This window comes from Vipera berus (assembly GCF_964194415.1).
Source record: "Vipera berus genome assembly, chromosome: 6".
Classification (NCBI taxonomy): Eukaryota; Metazoa; Chordata; class Lepidosauria; order Squamata; family Viperidae; genus Vipera; species Vipera berus.
In genome coordinates this window covers 91,551,565-91,570,350 of record NC_138208.1, presented here as the reverse complement: position 1 = coordinate 91,570,350, position 18,786 = coordinate 91,551,565, and the positions used below count along the sequence as shown (strand labels likewise).

At 50.0% G+C, this 18,786-nt stretch overlaps 2 protein-coding genes across 2 annotated transcripts in view; one reads left to right on the top strand and one right to left on the bottom strand.

The window, feature by feature from the left end:
* The window catches only part of SHANK3 (SH3 and multiple ankyrin repeat domains 3), a gene marked incomplete at both ends in the record, with an annotated part of 518,002 nt that overhangs the window by 434,215 nt on the left and 65,001 nt on the right, over positions 1–18,786 (bottom strand). The gene's annotated exons all lie outside the window — the stretch shown is intronic.
* LOC308670421 (olfactory receptor 5V1-like) lies at positions 17,592–18,527 on the top strand (the record flags this gene model as incomplete). Its single annotated transcript, XM_081331923.1, has 1 exon — positions 17,592–18,527. One exon carries the CDS (start codon positions 17,592–17,594, stop codon positions 18,525–18,527), a length of 936 nt encoding a protein of 311 aa, XP_081188049.1.

Below are 18,786 nucleotides of genomic sequence, written 5' to 3'. Positions count from 1 at the left end.
CCACAAGATAACTCTGAAGGGACAATCCAGCCCAGATTGGTCCTTCTTAAGAGACACCTTTAATGTCAAACCTTGTGCTGTAGAAGATCCAGGGGTCTTGAGTTTTGGACCTTTGGACCTGCCAAATAAAGGAGGCTAGTCATGCTAGACAAAATTTATTTGACCTTCTGGACCACCAGAAGGAGCAAAGTCAGATGCAAGCTACCAATAAAATAAAATAAATCCACTAAGCGAAGGGGTGCAGAGCAGAGAGATCAACAGGGCTTTTTTTTTGCTTCTCCAGACATCACCACGAGCTTCTCTGACGCTTGAGCAGGAGTGATTTTCACTAGTATTTGCACTGGCAGAGAAAAGGATGTAAGTGGTTGCAGCTGTCCAGCAGCAATTCAAGGTGATCTGGGCAGAGAAAGAGAAAGTTTTGCAGTGATTTCCTGAGAGTCACTGGGAAGCATTTCAGTGGCCCCTCCCTCACTTGGAGGAGGACCTGAGGGTACCACAGGGAGAGACCCTCATCCATCAAAATGAGCGTAGGGCTCAGCCTGTCATTGCAACCCAGATCGTTGCAACCCAGATAATATACCGAGCCGTTAAGCTTATGTTGTCTGGGATTTTTAGGCTGTTCTTGTGATTGGTTTTTGATTGGGCAGGACGTGTCTCAATTTTTTTTTCTTCTAGGCACTCTGGGACTGGCTGAGATTTGTCTGACTACTGTGAGGTAAAAGAAAGAATAAAATAGAGTAGAGTAGAGTAGAGTAGAGTAGAGTAGAATAACAGAGTTGGAAGGGACCTTGAAGGTCATCTAGTCCAACCCCCCACCCAAGCAGAAGACTCCACACCATTTCTGACAGATGGCAGTCCAGTCTGCTCCTAGAAAGATAGGTAGGTAGGTAGGTAGGTAAGTAGGTAGATAGAGCCAGACAAATCTCAGCCACCCACAGAGCACATAGAAGAGCAAAATTGAGACATGTCCTGCCCAATTAAAAACCAATCACAAACACTAGATGTCCTGTGACAGTGATGGTCTTTCAGATGCAGCTTAAGATGGAGCTCGTTTGTCCTATGAGCGGATGGTCCCATAGTAATTTTCACAAACATCTCCAGTTTATGAAGGAACGATGGCTTCCATTTTCAGCGGGGTGTCCCATGGAGACTTTGTGTTCCCTTGACTGTACAGAGGGTACGACTGTGACAGCCCAGAGAGCCCAGGGATAAACCATGGTTCACCAGGCAGCTCAGCGGGAGCAAGCGACACAAGGGACACCTGGAGCAGAACTGGACGAAGACAAAGACTGAACACAGGAGCCCATACGAAGTTCTTCTCCTGCCTGACGGCTGGTTCTAGTTGGTTAGGTAGAAGATGTGAAGCCTTAGGCCTTTGTAATGTGGGGTGGGGGTAAAGTTTGAGGCTTTCACCTCCATCATTTACATAAAACTGCATGTGTCACTTGTAGGCTTGTGATTCGGTGTCGCCAGTATGCTGGCAATACCCAGTTTTATATCTCTCCACCCCTAGCCACACAGGGGATGCCCTGGAGGTGCTGGCTGAGTGTCTGGAGGCTGTAAGGATCTGGAGGAGGAGGAACCAGCTTCAACGCTGCAAAGACAAGCATGGCTCTGGGTGTTTGTCCCCCACCCCTCCCACCCTCAGACATGGTTGATATTTCATTTAAGACTCTCTGGGTACTCACCCCCTAACTGCTCTGGTGTACAATTTGGCGGTCGTTGTAGACTCACAGCTCCCATCCACCTTCCTGTACTAGGAGGCCTTGCTCATATTCACTCATGCTACGATCACCTCCTGTCTGGATTACTGCAATGCACAATACCTGGGGCTGTCCTTGAAGACCAATAATTTCAATGCAGCAGTATGCATGGTAATGGGGGCCCCTAGGTTTGCTCTTGCAACACCTTTGTTGCGTACGCTGCACAGGCTTCCAGTTTAATTCCAAGGTACAATTCAAGGTGTAGTCATCACTTTGAGAGCCCTACCTGGTAGAGGGCCAGGTTATCTGCAGGACTGCCTTTCGCTAAGTACATCTACCTGTCCCACCAGGTCAGATGGGGTGGGTAAGTTCCTACTCCCTTCCCCCCAAAATTGCCATCTTATGGGAGCACCCTTCCCTCAGCAGACCTCCACCCTTTTAGCCTTCCGTGGGGCTTTGAGGATCTGGCTTACCCCCCAAGTGCTGGGAAAATATCGCCTAATGTCAAATCAGAACTTTGACTTGGTATCAGGTTTTTGTTGCTTACAATGTTTTTAATTTGTTACGTTTATCATTTCATTACGGTTTTTATGTTGCTCAACTTTAATGAGAAGCTGCTTATTGGACTGGCAGTCACGGTTGTTGTTTTTTTTTTAAAAAAAATACATTAATAATATAAACGAAGGTCATCCGTTGCCAAGGTTCCCAAATGGATGAAATGGATCCACCTTGCTGGAATTGTATCTCAGCTGCTTCCCCAACACTTTGACTTACCTTTTGAGGCATCGGTCTCAGCGCAGTACTCATCCTTCGCGGTTTCATTGGTCTCTGCGCGTGACCAGGGTGTGTAGCCCACTTCAGATCTGTCTGTCCACTCAAAGTAGGAGTTCTGTAATGACACATTAGCCAGTTGAGGAAGGGGCTCTGGATCTTTGCACTCCGGGTCAGAAAGGGAAGCTTTTAAGGGTCTCTCTTTCTCCGTCTCTCCCTCCATCTGGGTTGATCTGGAGCAGCTAAGCAGAGTTGAATGCTCGGATGGAGGACGATCAGGAGATCCAGAGGAAGAAACGGCCCAGAAGAAATCTACCTGAAGGTGTTTGGGAAGTCAGCAGCTCAGCTCGACAGCCATCTTGCCTCATGCTCAACCCTGGAAGTTACTTATCAGAAAGATAAACAGTGGCCCTTGGGTAGGAGACCACCAGCAAAATTGTGGGTATATGCATATACCCACAAATATTATATGACACAGAGAAACAACACAGTCTCATTCGGGTTATGTACACCTGTGCATGGCGAGAAAAACAAATCTGGCGAGTTTACCAGACGGACGGCATAGGGAACAAAGCTATTACAGAATCGGGTTGTCCTGCTAGAAATTCCTCTAGAAATTCCCCTGGAGATTTAGCCTGGATTAAACCTGTCCTCCTTTGGACAACTTTAGTTCCTGATCTCTTGTCCTGACAATGGTGTTGTTGCCTCAAAAAGCACTTGCATTCACAAAGTTACCGGGAAGTGAGTTCAGTTCCAGGAAAACGTCCCTTCTGTCTGTATGATCAAGCGTTTTGCAGGCATTGAAAACACCACAGCGGACAAGCCTGCCCTTAACGGGAATGTGCAATTTCTGCACAAAATTAAAAAAAGGGGGAAGAAGGAACAGCCCTCCCAAGCTGGGACCTGCAGTCCCAAAATTAATGACCCACTAGGGCTTCAAGAAGCTTTAGAGGCCACTCAGTGGGCCGTAGAGAGGAAGGCAGACGGAAGGAGGAACTCAATGGGAGAGATGGCCTTGATCCCGAGATGGAGGTCAGAGCAGGATCCGACCCTTTGGGGCTTTAAAGACAGCTGTCAGTTCTTCAACTGGGCGTGAATGGTTGGTGAGTGGAAGGAGACGCAGCATTGGAACAAATGACATTTTTTGGAAGTTTTGTCCAAGGCAAGAGTTTTTATCGGAGAAATCCCTACCTCCCATGGGAAGATCCTTCAAAAAAAGCCCCGTGGAAACTGTAAAATGACAAATATAAGCAACGCAAGGGACCTACTTTCTGTGGATCGTTCAGGACCTACCTTCTTTGATTTGTGCAATCCGATCCAGAAATTTTCTTTGCTGTGGAGATAATCCTTCATGTAATCATCCAACTCCAGTAACAGTTTTTTGGTATGGATGGAGGCCAGGTGGCAGCCTGGCCTGTGTTTTTTGCAGAACCACTGGGAGAGAGCAACAACAGAGAAAGGTGCTTGTTCAGCAGAGAAGCAGACATCTTTCTTTGGGTGTGTGTGTGTGTGTGTTTGTGTTTGTGTATGCGAGAAAAGAGCAGGGATCTGATTGCATGTGTTCTGAACCAGCCTGCTACCGGCCTTGCAATAAGGCAAACCCCTGTTCAAACAGTAGAGACTGGAGAGCGTCTAAGGCTGGAAAGCGTCTGCCAAGATTTATTACTCAAATAACAGAACAAGAAACAAAAACACTGGAACTTGAATCCTCAAACGGAAGGGTTGCTTTCAGCAACCAGCCCTTCCCCAAACACTCCTTTTATTTAGAGATCAGGGCGTGGCCTCCCTGTGCCTCCTCCCGAGGAGTCCCACAGCCTTTCTCTGTTTGGTCCTGCTCGACTGCCTCCTGCGTCGGGCGTCCTTGAACAGGGCCAGCTGTGGGTCATCATCCTCCGCACTATCGGGCTCACGCAGCTGAGAAGAGGGCCCCGGCTGGGGGCTCTGCGAAGCCTCCAAGCCATCATCAGCCGGTTCGTCTTCCACACACTCCTCCTCCCCCTCATCTGAGTCATCCGAGACATCTGAGCCGGCTGCCGGACCCACAGGCTGGCCCTGAGTCACAACAGCATGCTCCTAGCTTTGTTGACCTATTGACCTGTCCTGGTATCCTTGCTGGTGTCTGCAGCTTTTGAACAGTTCCTGACTTCAATTCTTGAGTCCTTCTTTAAAACCTGAGGTCACTTCAGAGTCAAGGAGATCTGAAGATGCCACCCATGTTGCCAGTGAGACATCAGGAAACCTATGGTCTACAAGATGGTCCCTCAACCCTAAACTCAGCCCTGAAACCCAACAGATATGGGTCTTGAAAGCCTCAACCAACATGTGGTCCACAGCTTATTAGCATTTCAGACTATCCTAAAATGATAATCCTTCCTATCGTTTCATGCACCTGGTCTGGAGACCATCTCCTTCAGCCCACCCACAGGGCATTTGGGGGCTTGGCCAAGACTCCTCCAGTGCTTGGGCCAGGATATTCTCAGGATTGCAACACTTCTCACCTCTGCATCATTCCAGGTTTTTTCTTCTTTGAAGACCTTGTAGCATAATGCACCAATCTTCATCCAGTCATCCGGACAAGTGCCTTTCGCTCCTATGTGGGAAGAAGCTCAATGAGAAGAAAGCCAGAAGAGGAGAAGGAGGAGGAGGAGGAGGAGGAGGAGGAGGAGGAGGAGGAGACAGCAGGGTCTACAAAGTATACTTAACCTTGGTGTTTTGCAAACATTGTTGATGACAATAAATTGTGCCTGACTTGAGTTACAGACCCAAAGGCAACATTTGCAGAATGTCCAACAATTGGGACATAACCCAGGTTTTGCCTGGGTTAATTTCCTTGAAGCTTCATCATCTGGTGTGAATCTGTCCATATTGATTGGTTTCTTATTTAGTGAGCCATTGCAAAGCTAGAAAATGGATTACTTCAAGAACCAGATTAACCCCGTCGAACCTTCGCACATTTGGACCTGGGGTGCCAAGTGTGCAAACATTCCTGAAGCAGTTGGACCCAGCAACTGCTAATTTTGGTGTCAATCTATCTAGACTTTCAGGTGGGGGTTACCTCGAAAAGTTGAAATTGCCGTGGCTGTAGAAGGCGTCAGTCAAGATATTGACCAATGTAAAGGACAGGGATCATGTGCGTCAGGATCTGCACTGGCCTCCCAGATGTCCCCCAACTGCTCAAGGTTTAGGTTTATTTTTTGGAAACCCCCACCCCACCCCCCAGGAGAGGCCCTTCTGAAGATGCCCCTGCCAGATACTCGGCAATTAAGTGAGAAAGCACCTTCTTTTGTCCCATGGAGAGCAATCCACAGGAACTGGGGGGGGGAGACACCCCACTTTTGATGATAAATGTAGGTATCTTTTGCAAAGCATTTAACTATCACTTATATTCCTTATTCTGAAATTTAACTCTATTCATTAATCTTTGTTTTTTTCGGAGATACAGCGGAATGCAAATTTTACGATAAGCCGAACAGGGATAAGAGCAACTTCAGTGAGAGGATTCGGGGGTGGGGTGTGGGGAGGAAACCAGGAAGGGGTTGAGAAGCACGAGAGTTGTCCTCTCGGGACCCCAGAGACCCTGCTTGCACTCACCTCTTGGGGAGAGGGCCACGACTAGCAAGCCCAAGCTGACAAAGGAGAATCGCCCCATGGCCGCCTTTCCTTCCCTGCAGAGAGATGCAAAGAGGAGAGAAGGAGAAGAAGGGGGAGCAAGGACCTTAGGAGGGGATCCTCAGGAAGGGGGATCCAACATCTAATCTGTGGCCAAGCTGGGAGTCCCAACCTTTGTTTTGCAATCTTTCACTTGACCAGCTGGACCCCGTTTCTCTCTCGTTGGTCATTCAGCAGCCTTGCTGGGTCACAGGACTTCACGCATGCTGTGTAATGTTTGGGTGCGTCATCCTCCACAAAGGGTATTTTGTGTCTCTGTTTCTCTCCTCCAGAGATCCCCCCATGGATCCCTGCAGCAGATCCCCTGCTGCAACCTGGACATCACATGCAGCCCCCTGCAAGAGGTCCCTTCAGATGGAGAGACAGACAGGCAGGAGTGATCTGGCACAGGGCCTCACCTGTCAGGTGCCCAAAGGTGGGAGAGCCCCACTCACCTGTCCCTCAGCCTCCAGGGACAGCCAATCTGCTCAGAGGCAACTCCAGGCTTTCCTCCTGCAAAGGGAATGGAGGCATTTATAGGCAAGGCAGGGGGTGGATTTCTGTGGGGGGAGGGCAGAGGGAGGGAGGGAGGAACTGCTTTGCTTCCGGATCTCTGGTCCTGATTAACAACCTGGAAGAAGCTTGATTGCACCACAAGATTTGGAACACAATAAGGGCACCCAACCTGACTCCCCGGAGGTTAATCAGATTGATTGATTGACTGATTTATAACACTCAGGAGAATGTTTTGGCCTCTCTAAGAAGCCAGAGAAAGATGTTGCTGCACATGTAATTCTCAATGTTTCACCATTGCTTGGTGCCACCACCCACTCTGAAGCTAGGGATGACCCTCCATGCTCTATGCATAGGTTCAACCTATGGGGATTATGTAACCCAACACATTGCTTCTCCTCTCTAATTGTCCCTCTTCCCAAAAGGCAGAGATCTTTTTAGATATGGGTAAATTCTGAGATGGTCACTGAAGATTCCACTTCTAATCATCCTGGAATTTGCCAGCTATTCGATGGGACAAGTGACACAATCAAGTTTACCCACTGATTTTTTTCTTCACTTTGACTTCCAACCAGGTTCTCCTATGCTGGCTCATTGGAGTGGTGGTGGTGGTGCGGGGTTTCCTGGGAACGGTGAGCAAAGGATGCTGGGAGCGCATTCATTCCCAGGGTCACCCAAGGCCATCCCAGCTGCCCCTGCTAAAGCAAGCAGAAGCATTTGTTGGGCAGCAGCAAAAAAAGATGACCACTTTAATGACAAGGATCTAAATGTTTGGGAGAAGGCAGCGCTAAGCATCTCCTGTATTTGACCATGGGGACCTCGTGGATGTTCAGTGCAAAATGTCTCTTCTGGTAGCAGATGATGTTGCCCTCAAATTAGAAGGCCCTCAACAGATGACTGAGGAAGAACTGAGGATCTTTTGAGTAGGGAGGGTGTTTATGATGTCCATGGATTAGACTCTGAGTTGGATGGGCATCACTGGGGAGGCATCATATAAACATTTCAACAAGAAAAATGCCCACCACAGGACCCTCACTGCTGTGGTCAGTCAACTGTTGGAAAGATAGGCTGCATAACTGCCTTCACACAACACAGAAGTCTAAGATGGGCAGATGTGGTATGCGGTGGGGACCCAGCCTTTTCCTGAGGCATCCAAGTGTGGTGGGAAACAGGTCATCCTCTCTGGCCATAGTGTGAGAAACCTTGAACTTTCTCAGGGCTGCACTGGACCCCCGGAGGAGACGGGGTCCATTACAATTCTGACCATTGATTGTTTCTTGACCCATTTAGTTCCATTGGGGTTGTTCTTTCCTCCCCCGTTATTTTAAAATGTTATGTAGAAATTGCTCATTTCTGTGATGGGCAGGCCTCCATCTTGTGCTCTGTTGCACTTTTAGTTCCTGGGAAATGCTGGATCGTACAGAAAGAATGGGGGTTTCCCTGGAGTGGAGCTCAGCTCCTGATAAATTTGCAAATAGAAACATTAACAGGGAAGATCTTGGATGAGTAGGATCTGCTCCGCTGGTGCTGGGTCAGGATCAGTGCTCATTAATGGCAATCTGCTTAATGCATCTGCATGGCCCATGTCCCTCCCCGGTTTATGGACCAGTTTGCAAGCATAGGCGGATAGAAAAATGGACCACCTCAGCATTCTTGGGGATAGAATTTGTGGTGTTTGTTTATCAGTTGTGAACAACCCCAACAATGGTTCGTGATCAGTAAAAATGGTGAACTCCCGGCCATGCAGGTAATCATGGAATGTTTTGACTCCTGACACAATTGCCAGGGCTTCCTTGTCAATTTGTGCATAATTCCTTTCTGCCTTTGACAGTGTGCGGGAGTAGTACGCAATGGGCCTTTGCCCCCCCATTGTCTTCTATGTGACTTAATAGAGCGCCCACCCCATAAGGGGATGCATCACACGCTATGCAAATGATCTTGTTTCCTATGAAATGGGTGATGGTTGAGTCACTGGATAAAAGTTGTTTGAGATTTCTAAAACTCTGTTCGTGGACCTTAGTTTTCTTATCTAGCAGTCTGTGTAAAGGTTCTGCAATTGCTGCTTTGTGAGGTAAAAACGTGTGATAGAAGTTTAGTATCCTCGTCGCCAGTGTTAAATAGTGGGCTCCGGACCGCATGGCCAAGATGGATGACTCAGGACACCAGGGTTCATCATTCCAGCTCTTTATTGATGTCACACAGACTGGGCGAACAAAGGGGCAACTGCCCCACTTATATACCTAGCCAGGTATACTTGGAACCAATCCCATTACTTGGATTCCCCGCCAAAGACTGCCCTGCCAATCCGCACAGGGCACCCTGCCACCTGGTGGTGTCAGTGGCTTATATCTGTGTAACATCTCCTACATACATAACAGAGAGTGAAGCACCTGGTGAAGCCTGGAGAAGCAGTGGAGCCCTGTCAGAACCTCCGCCCTACATTCCTTTGCTTAATGGTGTCTTTATGCAGCTTGAGTCTGATTTTGCTGCTTCTGATGGGCTGGAAGGTCAAATAAAATCTGTCTAGCGTGATTGGTGTCATTTATTTGGCAGAGCCAGTTGAGGTTTGAAGGTCAACACCATCCATTAAGGCTACGATGCTCTCTCTCATGTTTGTTTCACTTCAAATGGAGGGTTGGGAATCTGCTGGACCTCAGCACCACTTTCCCGTCCCCTAAACTGATTCAGTTGGGTAGCTGGGATGACCTTCACTCCTTGGGTGACCCTGCAAGGAAGGTGGCAGGGAGGGAAGGAAGGAAGGAAGGAAGGAAGGAAGGAAGGAAGGAAGGAAGGAAGGAAGGAAGGAAGGAAGGAAGGACATTGATTTGTGCTTTAAATTGTAAGCCGCCCTGAGTCTTCAGAGAAGGGTGGGATGTAAATGGGAATAAAAAAAAGAAGGAAGGAAGGAAGGAAGGGAGGAAGGGAGGGAGGAAGGAAGGAAGGAAGGTGGCAGGGAGGGAAGGAAGGAAGGAAGGGAGGGAGGGAGGGCATTGATCTGTGCTTTAAATTGTAAGCCGCCCTGAGTCTTCAGAGAAGGGTGGGATGTAAATGGGAATTAAAAAAAAGAAGGAAGGAAGGAAGGTAGGAAGGAAGGGAGGGAGGGAGGGAGGGAGGGAGGAAGGAAGGAAGGAAGGAAGGAAGGAAGGAAGGAAGGAAGGAAGAAAGGAAGGAAGGAAGGAAGGAAGGAAGGATTTAAAGATGGCGGACGTGCGGGCGGTCGTGAGAGGTTGAGCTCTGCAGGTCCGAGAAGATAGGCGTCTTAGGAGCCCCTCAGGGTTTTTTCTTTTATGCCCTGGGTTGGGGGAAGTGTGGCAGCGATGAGTTTGGCAGTTGGTTAGGTCATCTGCTAGCTTGGCCGGCGTTCCGCTGGGCTGTCTGTTTGCTGCCTGCCGAGCTGGTTGCGCGGAGTTTCCTGCTATGTCGGGCGGTCCTCTCGGCTTCTTCGGCGGCGTTTGGAGTTCCCGGCGGCCGGCGGCAGCGGTGTTTCGGCGGCGACGACGGAGCTGTTTGCGAGCTGCTTTGGCCCGTTTCTTTCGATCGGTCTGCCTCTGCCTTTGCCTGTATCGACGACGCTTTTGTTTCATCTAAATGGCGACGACGACGGTGGCGGCGGCGGCGTTGTTTTCGGGCCGTTTTCGGGCCATTTCATCACCGACTGCTGTGGTTTGGCCTGCTTCTGCCGGACCGTTTGTCCCGCTACCGCCTGGGCCTTTTGAGCTCGTTTTCCATCGGCGGTGGCGGTGGCTTTCCCCGGATTGTTTGCGGCTTTGGCGGCGTTCCGGTGGTAACGGTGATGGCGTCGTCGGCGTCCATAGCGGCCCAGCGGCAGCGGCTCCGATGACTCAGCGATGGCGTTATGGACGGCTCACCGGTTCCCCGATTGGTTCTGCATGTCCCAGATGGGTTGGCACCCCCATTGTTCCTGATGGCCCCGAAGGTTCCTGGGCTAGCCGGTGGACCCCGGTGGAGCCCAGTGGAGCCTTGTGGACCTGGGTCATTCCGAAGGACCCTGGAAGACCGGCGCTCCCCAATACACTTGTTGTGATCTGGTTGGTGTCTTGGGATTTCGAGGGAGCTCCGGGGAACTTAATGGACCTGGGGGAGTCAATTTTTGTCAACCACAGTCTGGAAGGCCCTACTAATTATGAACTGAGGGCCCATGGAGTGGTGGTCAATCACTACCTCTGGGAATGGCGGAACAAAGGGGGGACTTGGCTGTTAGCAGACTTGATTATGATGGTTTGTTATCTGGTTTTATTGCTGCCTTTACAATTGACTGTGCATTGCCCTTCACACTATACCCCCAAAGGACTCAGAGAACTCTGGGTATTAGCCATCGTGAGAGGATGGCTTGAACTTACATCTGCTGCCCCTAGAAGTGAGAGCTCTATGGGGCATGCTATACCCAGAGCGGTTGTTCCAGACTACCATCCCCCTGAGAACTGGCTCTGCGGCCGTCGTGAGAGGACGGTGGTAGGCCTGTCCGGGGGGTTTATCCAGCTGAGTGGCAGCGGCTGGACGGAGGCCTGGGACACCTATCTATCCTCTGAACAGATCCTCCTCATGGACTATTATCTATGGACTGCCTGCGATCCGGACTGCTTTTTATGCCTTCCTTTAAATATTCTTCCACGGACCTGTTCGCCCTCAGGGGTGCTCCCCCTTCCTGGGTGCGACCCGCCTCTTTAGCCGATTATAACCTCAAGGAAGGGCCCATTTATTGGGACCCTGAGAGTTGGCTGGGCACGGGTAGGGGCCTTCGACGTAGACCTAATAAGAGGCCCCTGATTATTTTTCTGTCTAAATTTTTTAGGGGGTTAGGGAGGCGGGAGGGTTCTTTTGGTTGTTTGGATAAGGGGGGCGATCCAACAACCTCTGTTCTGGCTAGTGCTGATGCAGATCGCAGGGGGGAGGAGCGGGGGTCGGTTACCTCTGGGGCTCCAGGGCCGGTCGTGGGGCTACCTATCCCCACGACATCAGGGAATGGCAGCAGATGTAGGAGCAGAGGGCCGTATCGATCTCAGGGAAGGCCTCTCCGCTGTTTACAAGCGGTGGGGCACTCCGACCCTCTGGCTCTCCCCCAAGGTCCCGGGAGTGAGGGTGTGCAGCCTCCCGAGCTCCGGCTGGTGTATTTGAATGCCAGGTCTGTCTCTAATAAGGCTCCTCTCGTCCGTGACTTGGTCGAGGGTGAGCAGGCGGACCTGGCTTGCATCACGGAGACTTGTTTGGGCCCAGAGGGCGGGATTCCTCTGGTTGACCTTTGCCCACCAGGTTTCCGGGTGCTGCACCGGCCTCGGGCTCAGGGTAGGGGTGGGGGTGTGGCTGTTGTTATGAGGGAGACCTTATGTCCGCGGGAGGCCACCGTTCCCCAGATAGTCGGGTGTGAGTCTCTCTTTCTGAGATGCGGCCCTGGTGCGCAGTTGGGCTTGCTGCTGGTGTACCTTTCGCCTAGTCACGCAGCAGCAGCCCTGCCTGAGCTGCTCGATGTCCTCTCTGGGCTGGTGATTGAGTTCCCGAAACTTATAGTTTTGGGGGACTTCAATCTACCATCGCTGGGAGGATCATCTGAGTTGGCTCGGGAGTTCATGGCTTCCATGACGGCCATGGACCTGACGCAAGTAATTTTGGGACCGACTCATGAGGGAGGCCACACCCTTGACTTAGTTTTCTTATCTGGACGGTGGTTAGATGATCTTGGTGGGGGCTCTCCAATTATAATGCCCCTGTCATGGACCGATCATCATCTCCTGCGCCTGGTCTTCCGTTTTGCCACCCCCCGCCGTGGGTGTATGGAACCAATTAAATGGTACCGCCCCAGACGCTTAATGGATCCCCAGAGGTTCCAGGCGGCGCTGGGGTCCCCACCTGCCTCCCTTGCTCACAGCTCGGCAGATGCCTTAGTGGAAGCCTGGGAAAGGACGGCCACTGAGGCTCTTGACCGAGTTGTACCCCTGCGGCCCCTGACCCGGTGCAGATCCCGTCGAGCTCCATGGTTTTCTGCGGAGCTCCGGGAGATGAAGCGTCGGAGACGGGGCCTAGAGAGCGGTTGGAGATCTAGCCGATCCGAATCCGACCGATTGCGACTAAGAGCCCACATTAGGTCTTATCTCGCTGTGATAAGGGAGGCGAGGTCTAACCACTTCGCCACCCTTATCGCGTCCGCAGATAATCGCCCGGCCGCCCTGTTCAGGGTGACTCGCTCCCTCCTAAATCAGGAGGTGAGGGAGGATCCCTTGCAGGGTCGTGCCGAGGAGTTTAACCAGCATCTGTCGGACAAAATCGCTCGGATTCGGACCGGTCTGGACTCTGACTGGGCAGAGTCTGGCGATCAGGACACGGGCGGTCTTGTCGATACCACCTGGGATGAGTTTGATTCTGTGACTCCGGAGGAAGTGGACAGGATCATGGGGAGGCTGAGCACCACCACATGTTTACTGGACCCGTGCCCTTCCTGGCTGGTCTATGCAGCCCGGGAGAGGACACGCAGCTGGTTCCAGGCAGTTATATCGGCTTCTTTGGGTGAGGGTAGCTTCCCCGCCGTCTTTTTTTTTTTTTTTTTTTTTATTGAAAAGTTTTAAAATACAGTTTTCCTTTAAACCCCCCCCTTCCCCCTCCCTCCTCCCCTCCCTACCTCCCCCCTATCCCCCCCTCCCCCTCTCCCTCCTCCCTCCCCTACCTCCCCCCCCTACTTCCCCTCCTCCCCCCCTCCCCCCCCCCCCGACTTCCCAGAGCAAAATACAAGGTATATATCTAAAAAGCAATCATAAACAATCATATACTAACAATTATAAACTCTAAAATCCATCACTCTCTAGCTTATATAGAGTAAACCAATCCTTAATAATACTAAATGTGTATAAAGAACTAAAATAAAAGAAAACTAGCGTCATTCCCATCTATGTTCTTCCACAATTCACTATTTCCTAAACATATTCTCATTTACACATCACAAACACCTATCCCTATTAACCTCTCTAGCCAAAATAGGCTATAATAGATAGTTCTTACACAAATTAACCCACATTAACCCACAAAACTTTCTTCCTCTTCCTCTGTAATAAATTGTCCATTAATTCCAAATTAAAGATTCTGTTACCATACATATCATCCCAAAACTCTTAAAAACACAACTACCACTTGACTATCAGTATATTGTGGAAGCTTCCCCGCCGTCTTGAAAGAGGCGGTGGTGAGGCCTCTCCTCAAGAAGCCTGCCTTGGACCCAGCTGTATTGAACAACTTTCGTCCTGTCTCCAACCTTCGCTTTCTTGCGAAGGTTGTTGAGAGTGTGGTGGCGCATCAGCTCCCTCTGGTCCTGGATGAAGCGGATTATCTAGACCCGTACCAATCGGGTTTCAGGCCCGGGCACAGCACGGAGACGGCATTGGTCGCGCTGGTGAATGATCTCTGGAGGGCTCGGGACAGGGGATATTCCTCTGTTCTAGTCCTATTAGACCTCTCGGCGGCTTTCGATACCATCGACCATGGTATCTTGCTGCGGCGTCTCAGGGGACTGGGAGTGGGAGGCACAGTCTTACAGTGGTTCTCCTCCTATCTCCAGGGACGTTTGCAGTCGGTGTTGGCAGGAGGGCAGAGGTCGACCGCGAGGTCTCTCGTTTGTGGAGTTCCTCAGGGGTCGGTCCTCTCGCCTCTCCTGTTCAACATCTACATGAAACCACTGGGTGAGATCATTCGTGGTTTTGGAGTTGGGTATCATCAGTACGCGGATGATACCCAACTTTTCTTTTCGACCCCAAACCACCCCAGTGATGCCCTCAACGTGATGTCCCGTTGCCTGGAGGCGGTTCGGGTCTGGATGGGGAGGAACAGACTTCAACTCAACCCCGACAAGACTGAGTGGCTTTGCATATCTTCATCCCGGGTCTATTCGGACATTCCACCTCTTGCTATGGGGGGGTGAACTATTACCCCCCGTAGATAGGGCTCGCAACTTGGGAGTCCTCCTAGATTCACGGCTCACCTTGGAAGACCATATAGGAGCTGTGACTAGGGGGGCTTTCGCCCAGGTTCGCCTGGTGCGCCAGTTGCGGCCCTATCTTAGCCGGGATGATTTATGCACGGTCACTCATGCGCTCGTGGCCTCTCGTCTGGACTACTGCAACGCTCTCTACATGGGGCTGCCCTTGAGGACCACCCGGAAGCTCCAACTGGTACAGAATGCAGCCGCGAGAGTTGTGTTGGGAGTCTCCCGATACTCCCACGTTACACCTTTGCTCCATGAGCTGCATTGGTTGCCAGTTGCCTTCCGGGTGAGATTCAAGGTACTGGTAATGGTGTTCAAAGCCCTTCATGGCATGGGGCCGGAGTACCTTAGGGAACATCTGCTGCCGGCATCAAGCTCCCTGCGCCCTGTGCGTTCCCACAGAGAGGGCCTCCTCAGGGTGCCACCGATCAGAGAATGTCGATTGGTGGCGCCCAGGGGGAGATCCTTCTCTGTGGGCGCTCCGGAGCTGTGGAATCAGTTGCCGGTAGAGCTCCGGATGGCGCCCGATCTTCGCTCCTTTCGTCGCGATCTCAAGACGTTTTTGTTTGTACAAGCCGGCCTAGCCTGATGGGGATTGGTGGGGTTTTTATTTTTTTGTATTCTTAATTTTATTTTTGGGGTTTTATTATTGTATTAATTGTTTTAACTTGGGCAATTATTTAATCTCTTTTTAATGTTTGTACTTTGTATTTGACTTTTGCCCTGTGAACCGCCCTGAGTCCTCAGGGAGAAGGGCGGTATATAAATATTATTAAATTAAATTAAATTAAATTAAATTAAACAACTTGCATTTTGTAAAATGCCCTTGGATTCATTTCTGAAAGACCAGCTACAAACTATAGTGAGAACTGAACTCTGACTTCTCTTCCTGATCAGTTACGTTTCAATGCAAAATGAAGCTAGTTGGCCTTACTCTCTTCCTTCTGCTGTTTTCCCCAGCCCTGACCTCTGTGCCGGTTAACAAGTCCCAGATGCGAGTTTTGCCCCAGAGGGTCCCTGCTGAGTCTCCTCTCAGCTCCATTCCCTGCAGGAATATTCTCAAGGCCAGCACACCAAGGCACATTTTCCCCCATGAGTTACCTCCAGTCACGGATAATGCAGGAACTAGGAGTGTTGCTTCTGTTGTGAGAATATCTCCCTTCCTGCTCCGTGGGCAGAGCTTTGGCTGAGCCAGCTCTCAACTCTCTGTGTTCGAATCCAACTGTGGGAGAACAAGGGGAGAAGGTGACTCTGCTTCAGCCACACTGGTCTCCTGCAGGTGGGATAACAGCACAGGTGAGTCGCTTTGTGGTCCATCCGGCATCCTCAATTTCGGCTTGGAAGGGGAGAGAGGCAATGTCCCACCAAGACTTTTAGGATTTTGAAGGTCAAGAAGGGGTAGGCTTCTTCTGTGTGAAAGCTGAGAGTAAGTCACCCATTCATTTGGGTCTCCCATGGAGATTGCAGCATGTCTAAGGGCATAATTTGGGCTGGGCTGAGTCCCCCGTTTATTGGGAGAACTTAAAGAGCTTAAAGAACTTAAAGAGAGATAAGGAAGGAATCCTGAAATGGCTAATATGTGACCAGAGCCGAATGGAGCTTACTCTCCAACCTCTTGCTCAAGCAGGAGAACTTATGCCATCTCAGACAAGTGACTGTCCAGCCTCTTCTTAAAAACCTCCATTGAAGAAGCACCCGCAACTTCTGAAGGCAACTTCTGCACCACTGGTTAATTGTTCTCAGTGTTAGGAAATTCCTCCTTAGTTCCAGGTTGCTACTCTTCTTGTTAAGTCTCAATCTGTTGCTTCTTGTCCTGCCTTCAGGTGCTTTGGAGAAGAGGTGGACCTCCTCTTCTTTGAGGAAGTCCCTCAAATACCAGAATAGCCTCAAATTCTCCTGGTTCATGCTGCCCTTGTGTTCAACCGAGCATCTTGTAGCAATGCTAGAATTCTGCAGCTTAGGAAATCCCGAGAAATCATTCATTAGCAGCATCTTCACAGTCTCCTCCCTAGCACTTTCTGTTGACTGTTGGGTCTTTGCGGAGAAGGTCCCCTTCCAAAGAATAGCAAACTGGAACATGAAGCGGGTACCACCAGCACACCCTTCTTCAGGCTGGTGACTTCCTGAAGGTCTGCAAGGAAGCGTAGTGGTCTCGAGGAGAGAGTCATCCTACGGTACCTTAAGACTGTCAATGGCTAGGGAAGGTAGAGTTGAGGGACTGCTACATCCTCAGCAAACTTCCCAATGCCAGTATTGTGGTTTCTTCCCCAAATAATCCATTCCTTCAATATGGTTTGGATGCTAAATGTGGACAGGACGTTCCTCAGAGGTTCTCAGCATGCTAAATGTCCCAGGAATGCAGGGGGAGAGTTGATTCTGTCCCTCCCCATCTGCTTCTCTGCGCACCCAATTTAATTCATCTCACCCTGGCGGTAACCCTAATTCAAAATGACAGGATAAGAGAGTTGGAAAGGACTTTGGCTCTGCAGAATGGTTCTGATGACAAGCTTGGAAGGGATGTTCCTCAGAGTTTTCCATGAATGAAGTGGGGAAGGAAAGGGCAGGGAGGCAGGTAAGGAAGGGAGGGAGGGAGGGAATGTAAGGAGAGAGGAAGGAAGGAAGGAAGGAAGGAAGGAAGGAGAAGAAGAAGAAGAAGAAGAAGAAGAAGAAGAAGAAGAAGAAGAAGAAGAAGAAGAAGAAGAAGATCTAAAAAAGAGAGGAAGGAAGGAAGGAAGGAAGGAAAGAAGGAAGGAAGGAAGGAAGGAAGGAAGGAAGAAAGGAAGGAAGGAAGGAAGGAAGGAAGGAAGGAAGGAAGGAAGGAAGGAAGGAAGGAAGGAAGATCCCAAAATATCCATCTGTATATATTTGACCCTCAATGCAGGTTTTTTTCAGGTATAGGGGATCCCTCAAATTTCATTCTTAACCTTCTTCTGTGCATTTCTGTCTCTTCCCAGCTGTCCCTCTCCTTCCTCATGGATTCCCAGAACCAGACCCAGAGGACAGAATTCATCCTCCTTGGTTTCTCCAGCCTTTGGAGCCACCAGGTCCACCTTTTCTTGGTCTTCCTGGCTGCCTATTTGGCCACGCTGATGGGCAACCTCATGATCATAACCCTGGTTCTTCTGGATTCCTGCCTTCACACCCCCATGTACTTCTTCCTCAGCCAGCTCTCCTGCTTGGATGTTTGCCTTTCTTCTGTGGTGGTACCAAAGCTCTTGGTGAACTTCCTACGCCAAGAGCAGACGATCTCCTATAACCAATGCCTGGCACAAGCCTTCTTCCTGATTGGCTTTGCGGGATGTGAGCCAGCATTGCTGGCCGTCATGGCCTATGACCGCTATGCTGCCATCTGCCAACCTTTGCACTATGCCCACCTGATGAGGGGAACATTGTGCGTCCAGCTGTCAGTCGCAATTTGGCTCTGGGGCTTCCTGGACTCAGTTATCTACACTGCTCTGGCTTCCAGGTTAGAGTTTTGTGGAAACAACCTGATTCCTCACATCTTCTGTGATGTTCCTCCGTTACTGAAAATTGCCTGCAGTGATACCTCGATCAATGAGTTGTCCACTCACATCACAGGCACCTTGGTGGGTCTTGTCCCTCTTCTGCTCATCGTCCTGTCCTATTTCTACATTTTGTCCTCCATTCTGCAGATCCGCTCCAGGATTGGCAGGCGCAAAGCTTTCTCCACCTGTGCTTCACACATTACTGTAGTAACACTCTTTGTTGGAAATGCCTTCGTGAACTACAACCAGCCCAGTGCTGGCTACTCTCTAGAGGTGGACACCTTGATCTCCACCATGTTTTGCATCGTCACCCCCATGTTGAACCCCTTGATCTACAGCCTCCGCAACAAGGAAGTGAAGGTGGCCCTGAGGAAGCTTCTCAAATGCTGGAGAATAGCATAGTTTTCATTCATTTATTGACAACAAACTTTTCTTGTGTCTGGGAAGAACCCATAGAAAAAATTGTTCTGTGCGATTGGAAACTCTATTCTGCTATGAGGATATGAAGAGTGTTTGTTAAGAAATGGCGATCTTCTCTGGAAATTTTATTTATCTTCTTTTCTCATTTATCTCATCCAAAATAGCCCATGTTGTCTCTTGACTTCTTTTTTAATTCACTATTCTATTATATAAAATAAGTTCCAATGTTGGTGAGATGGTT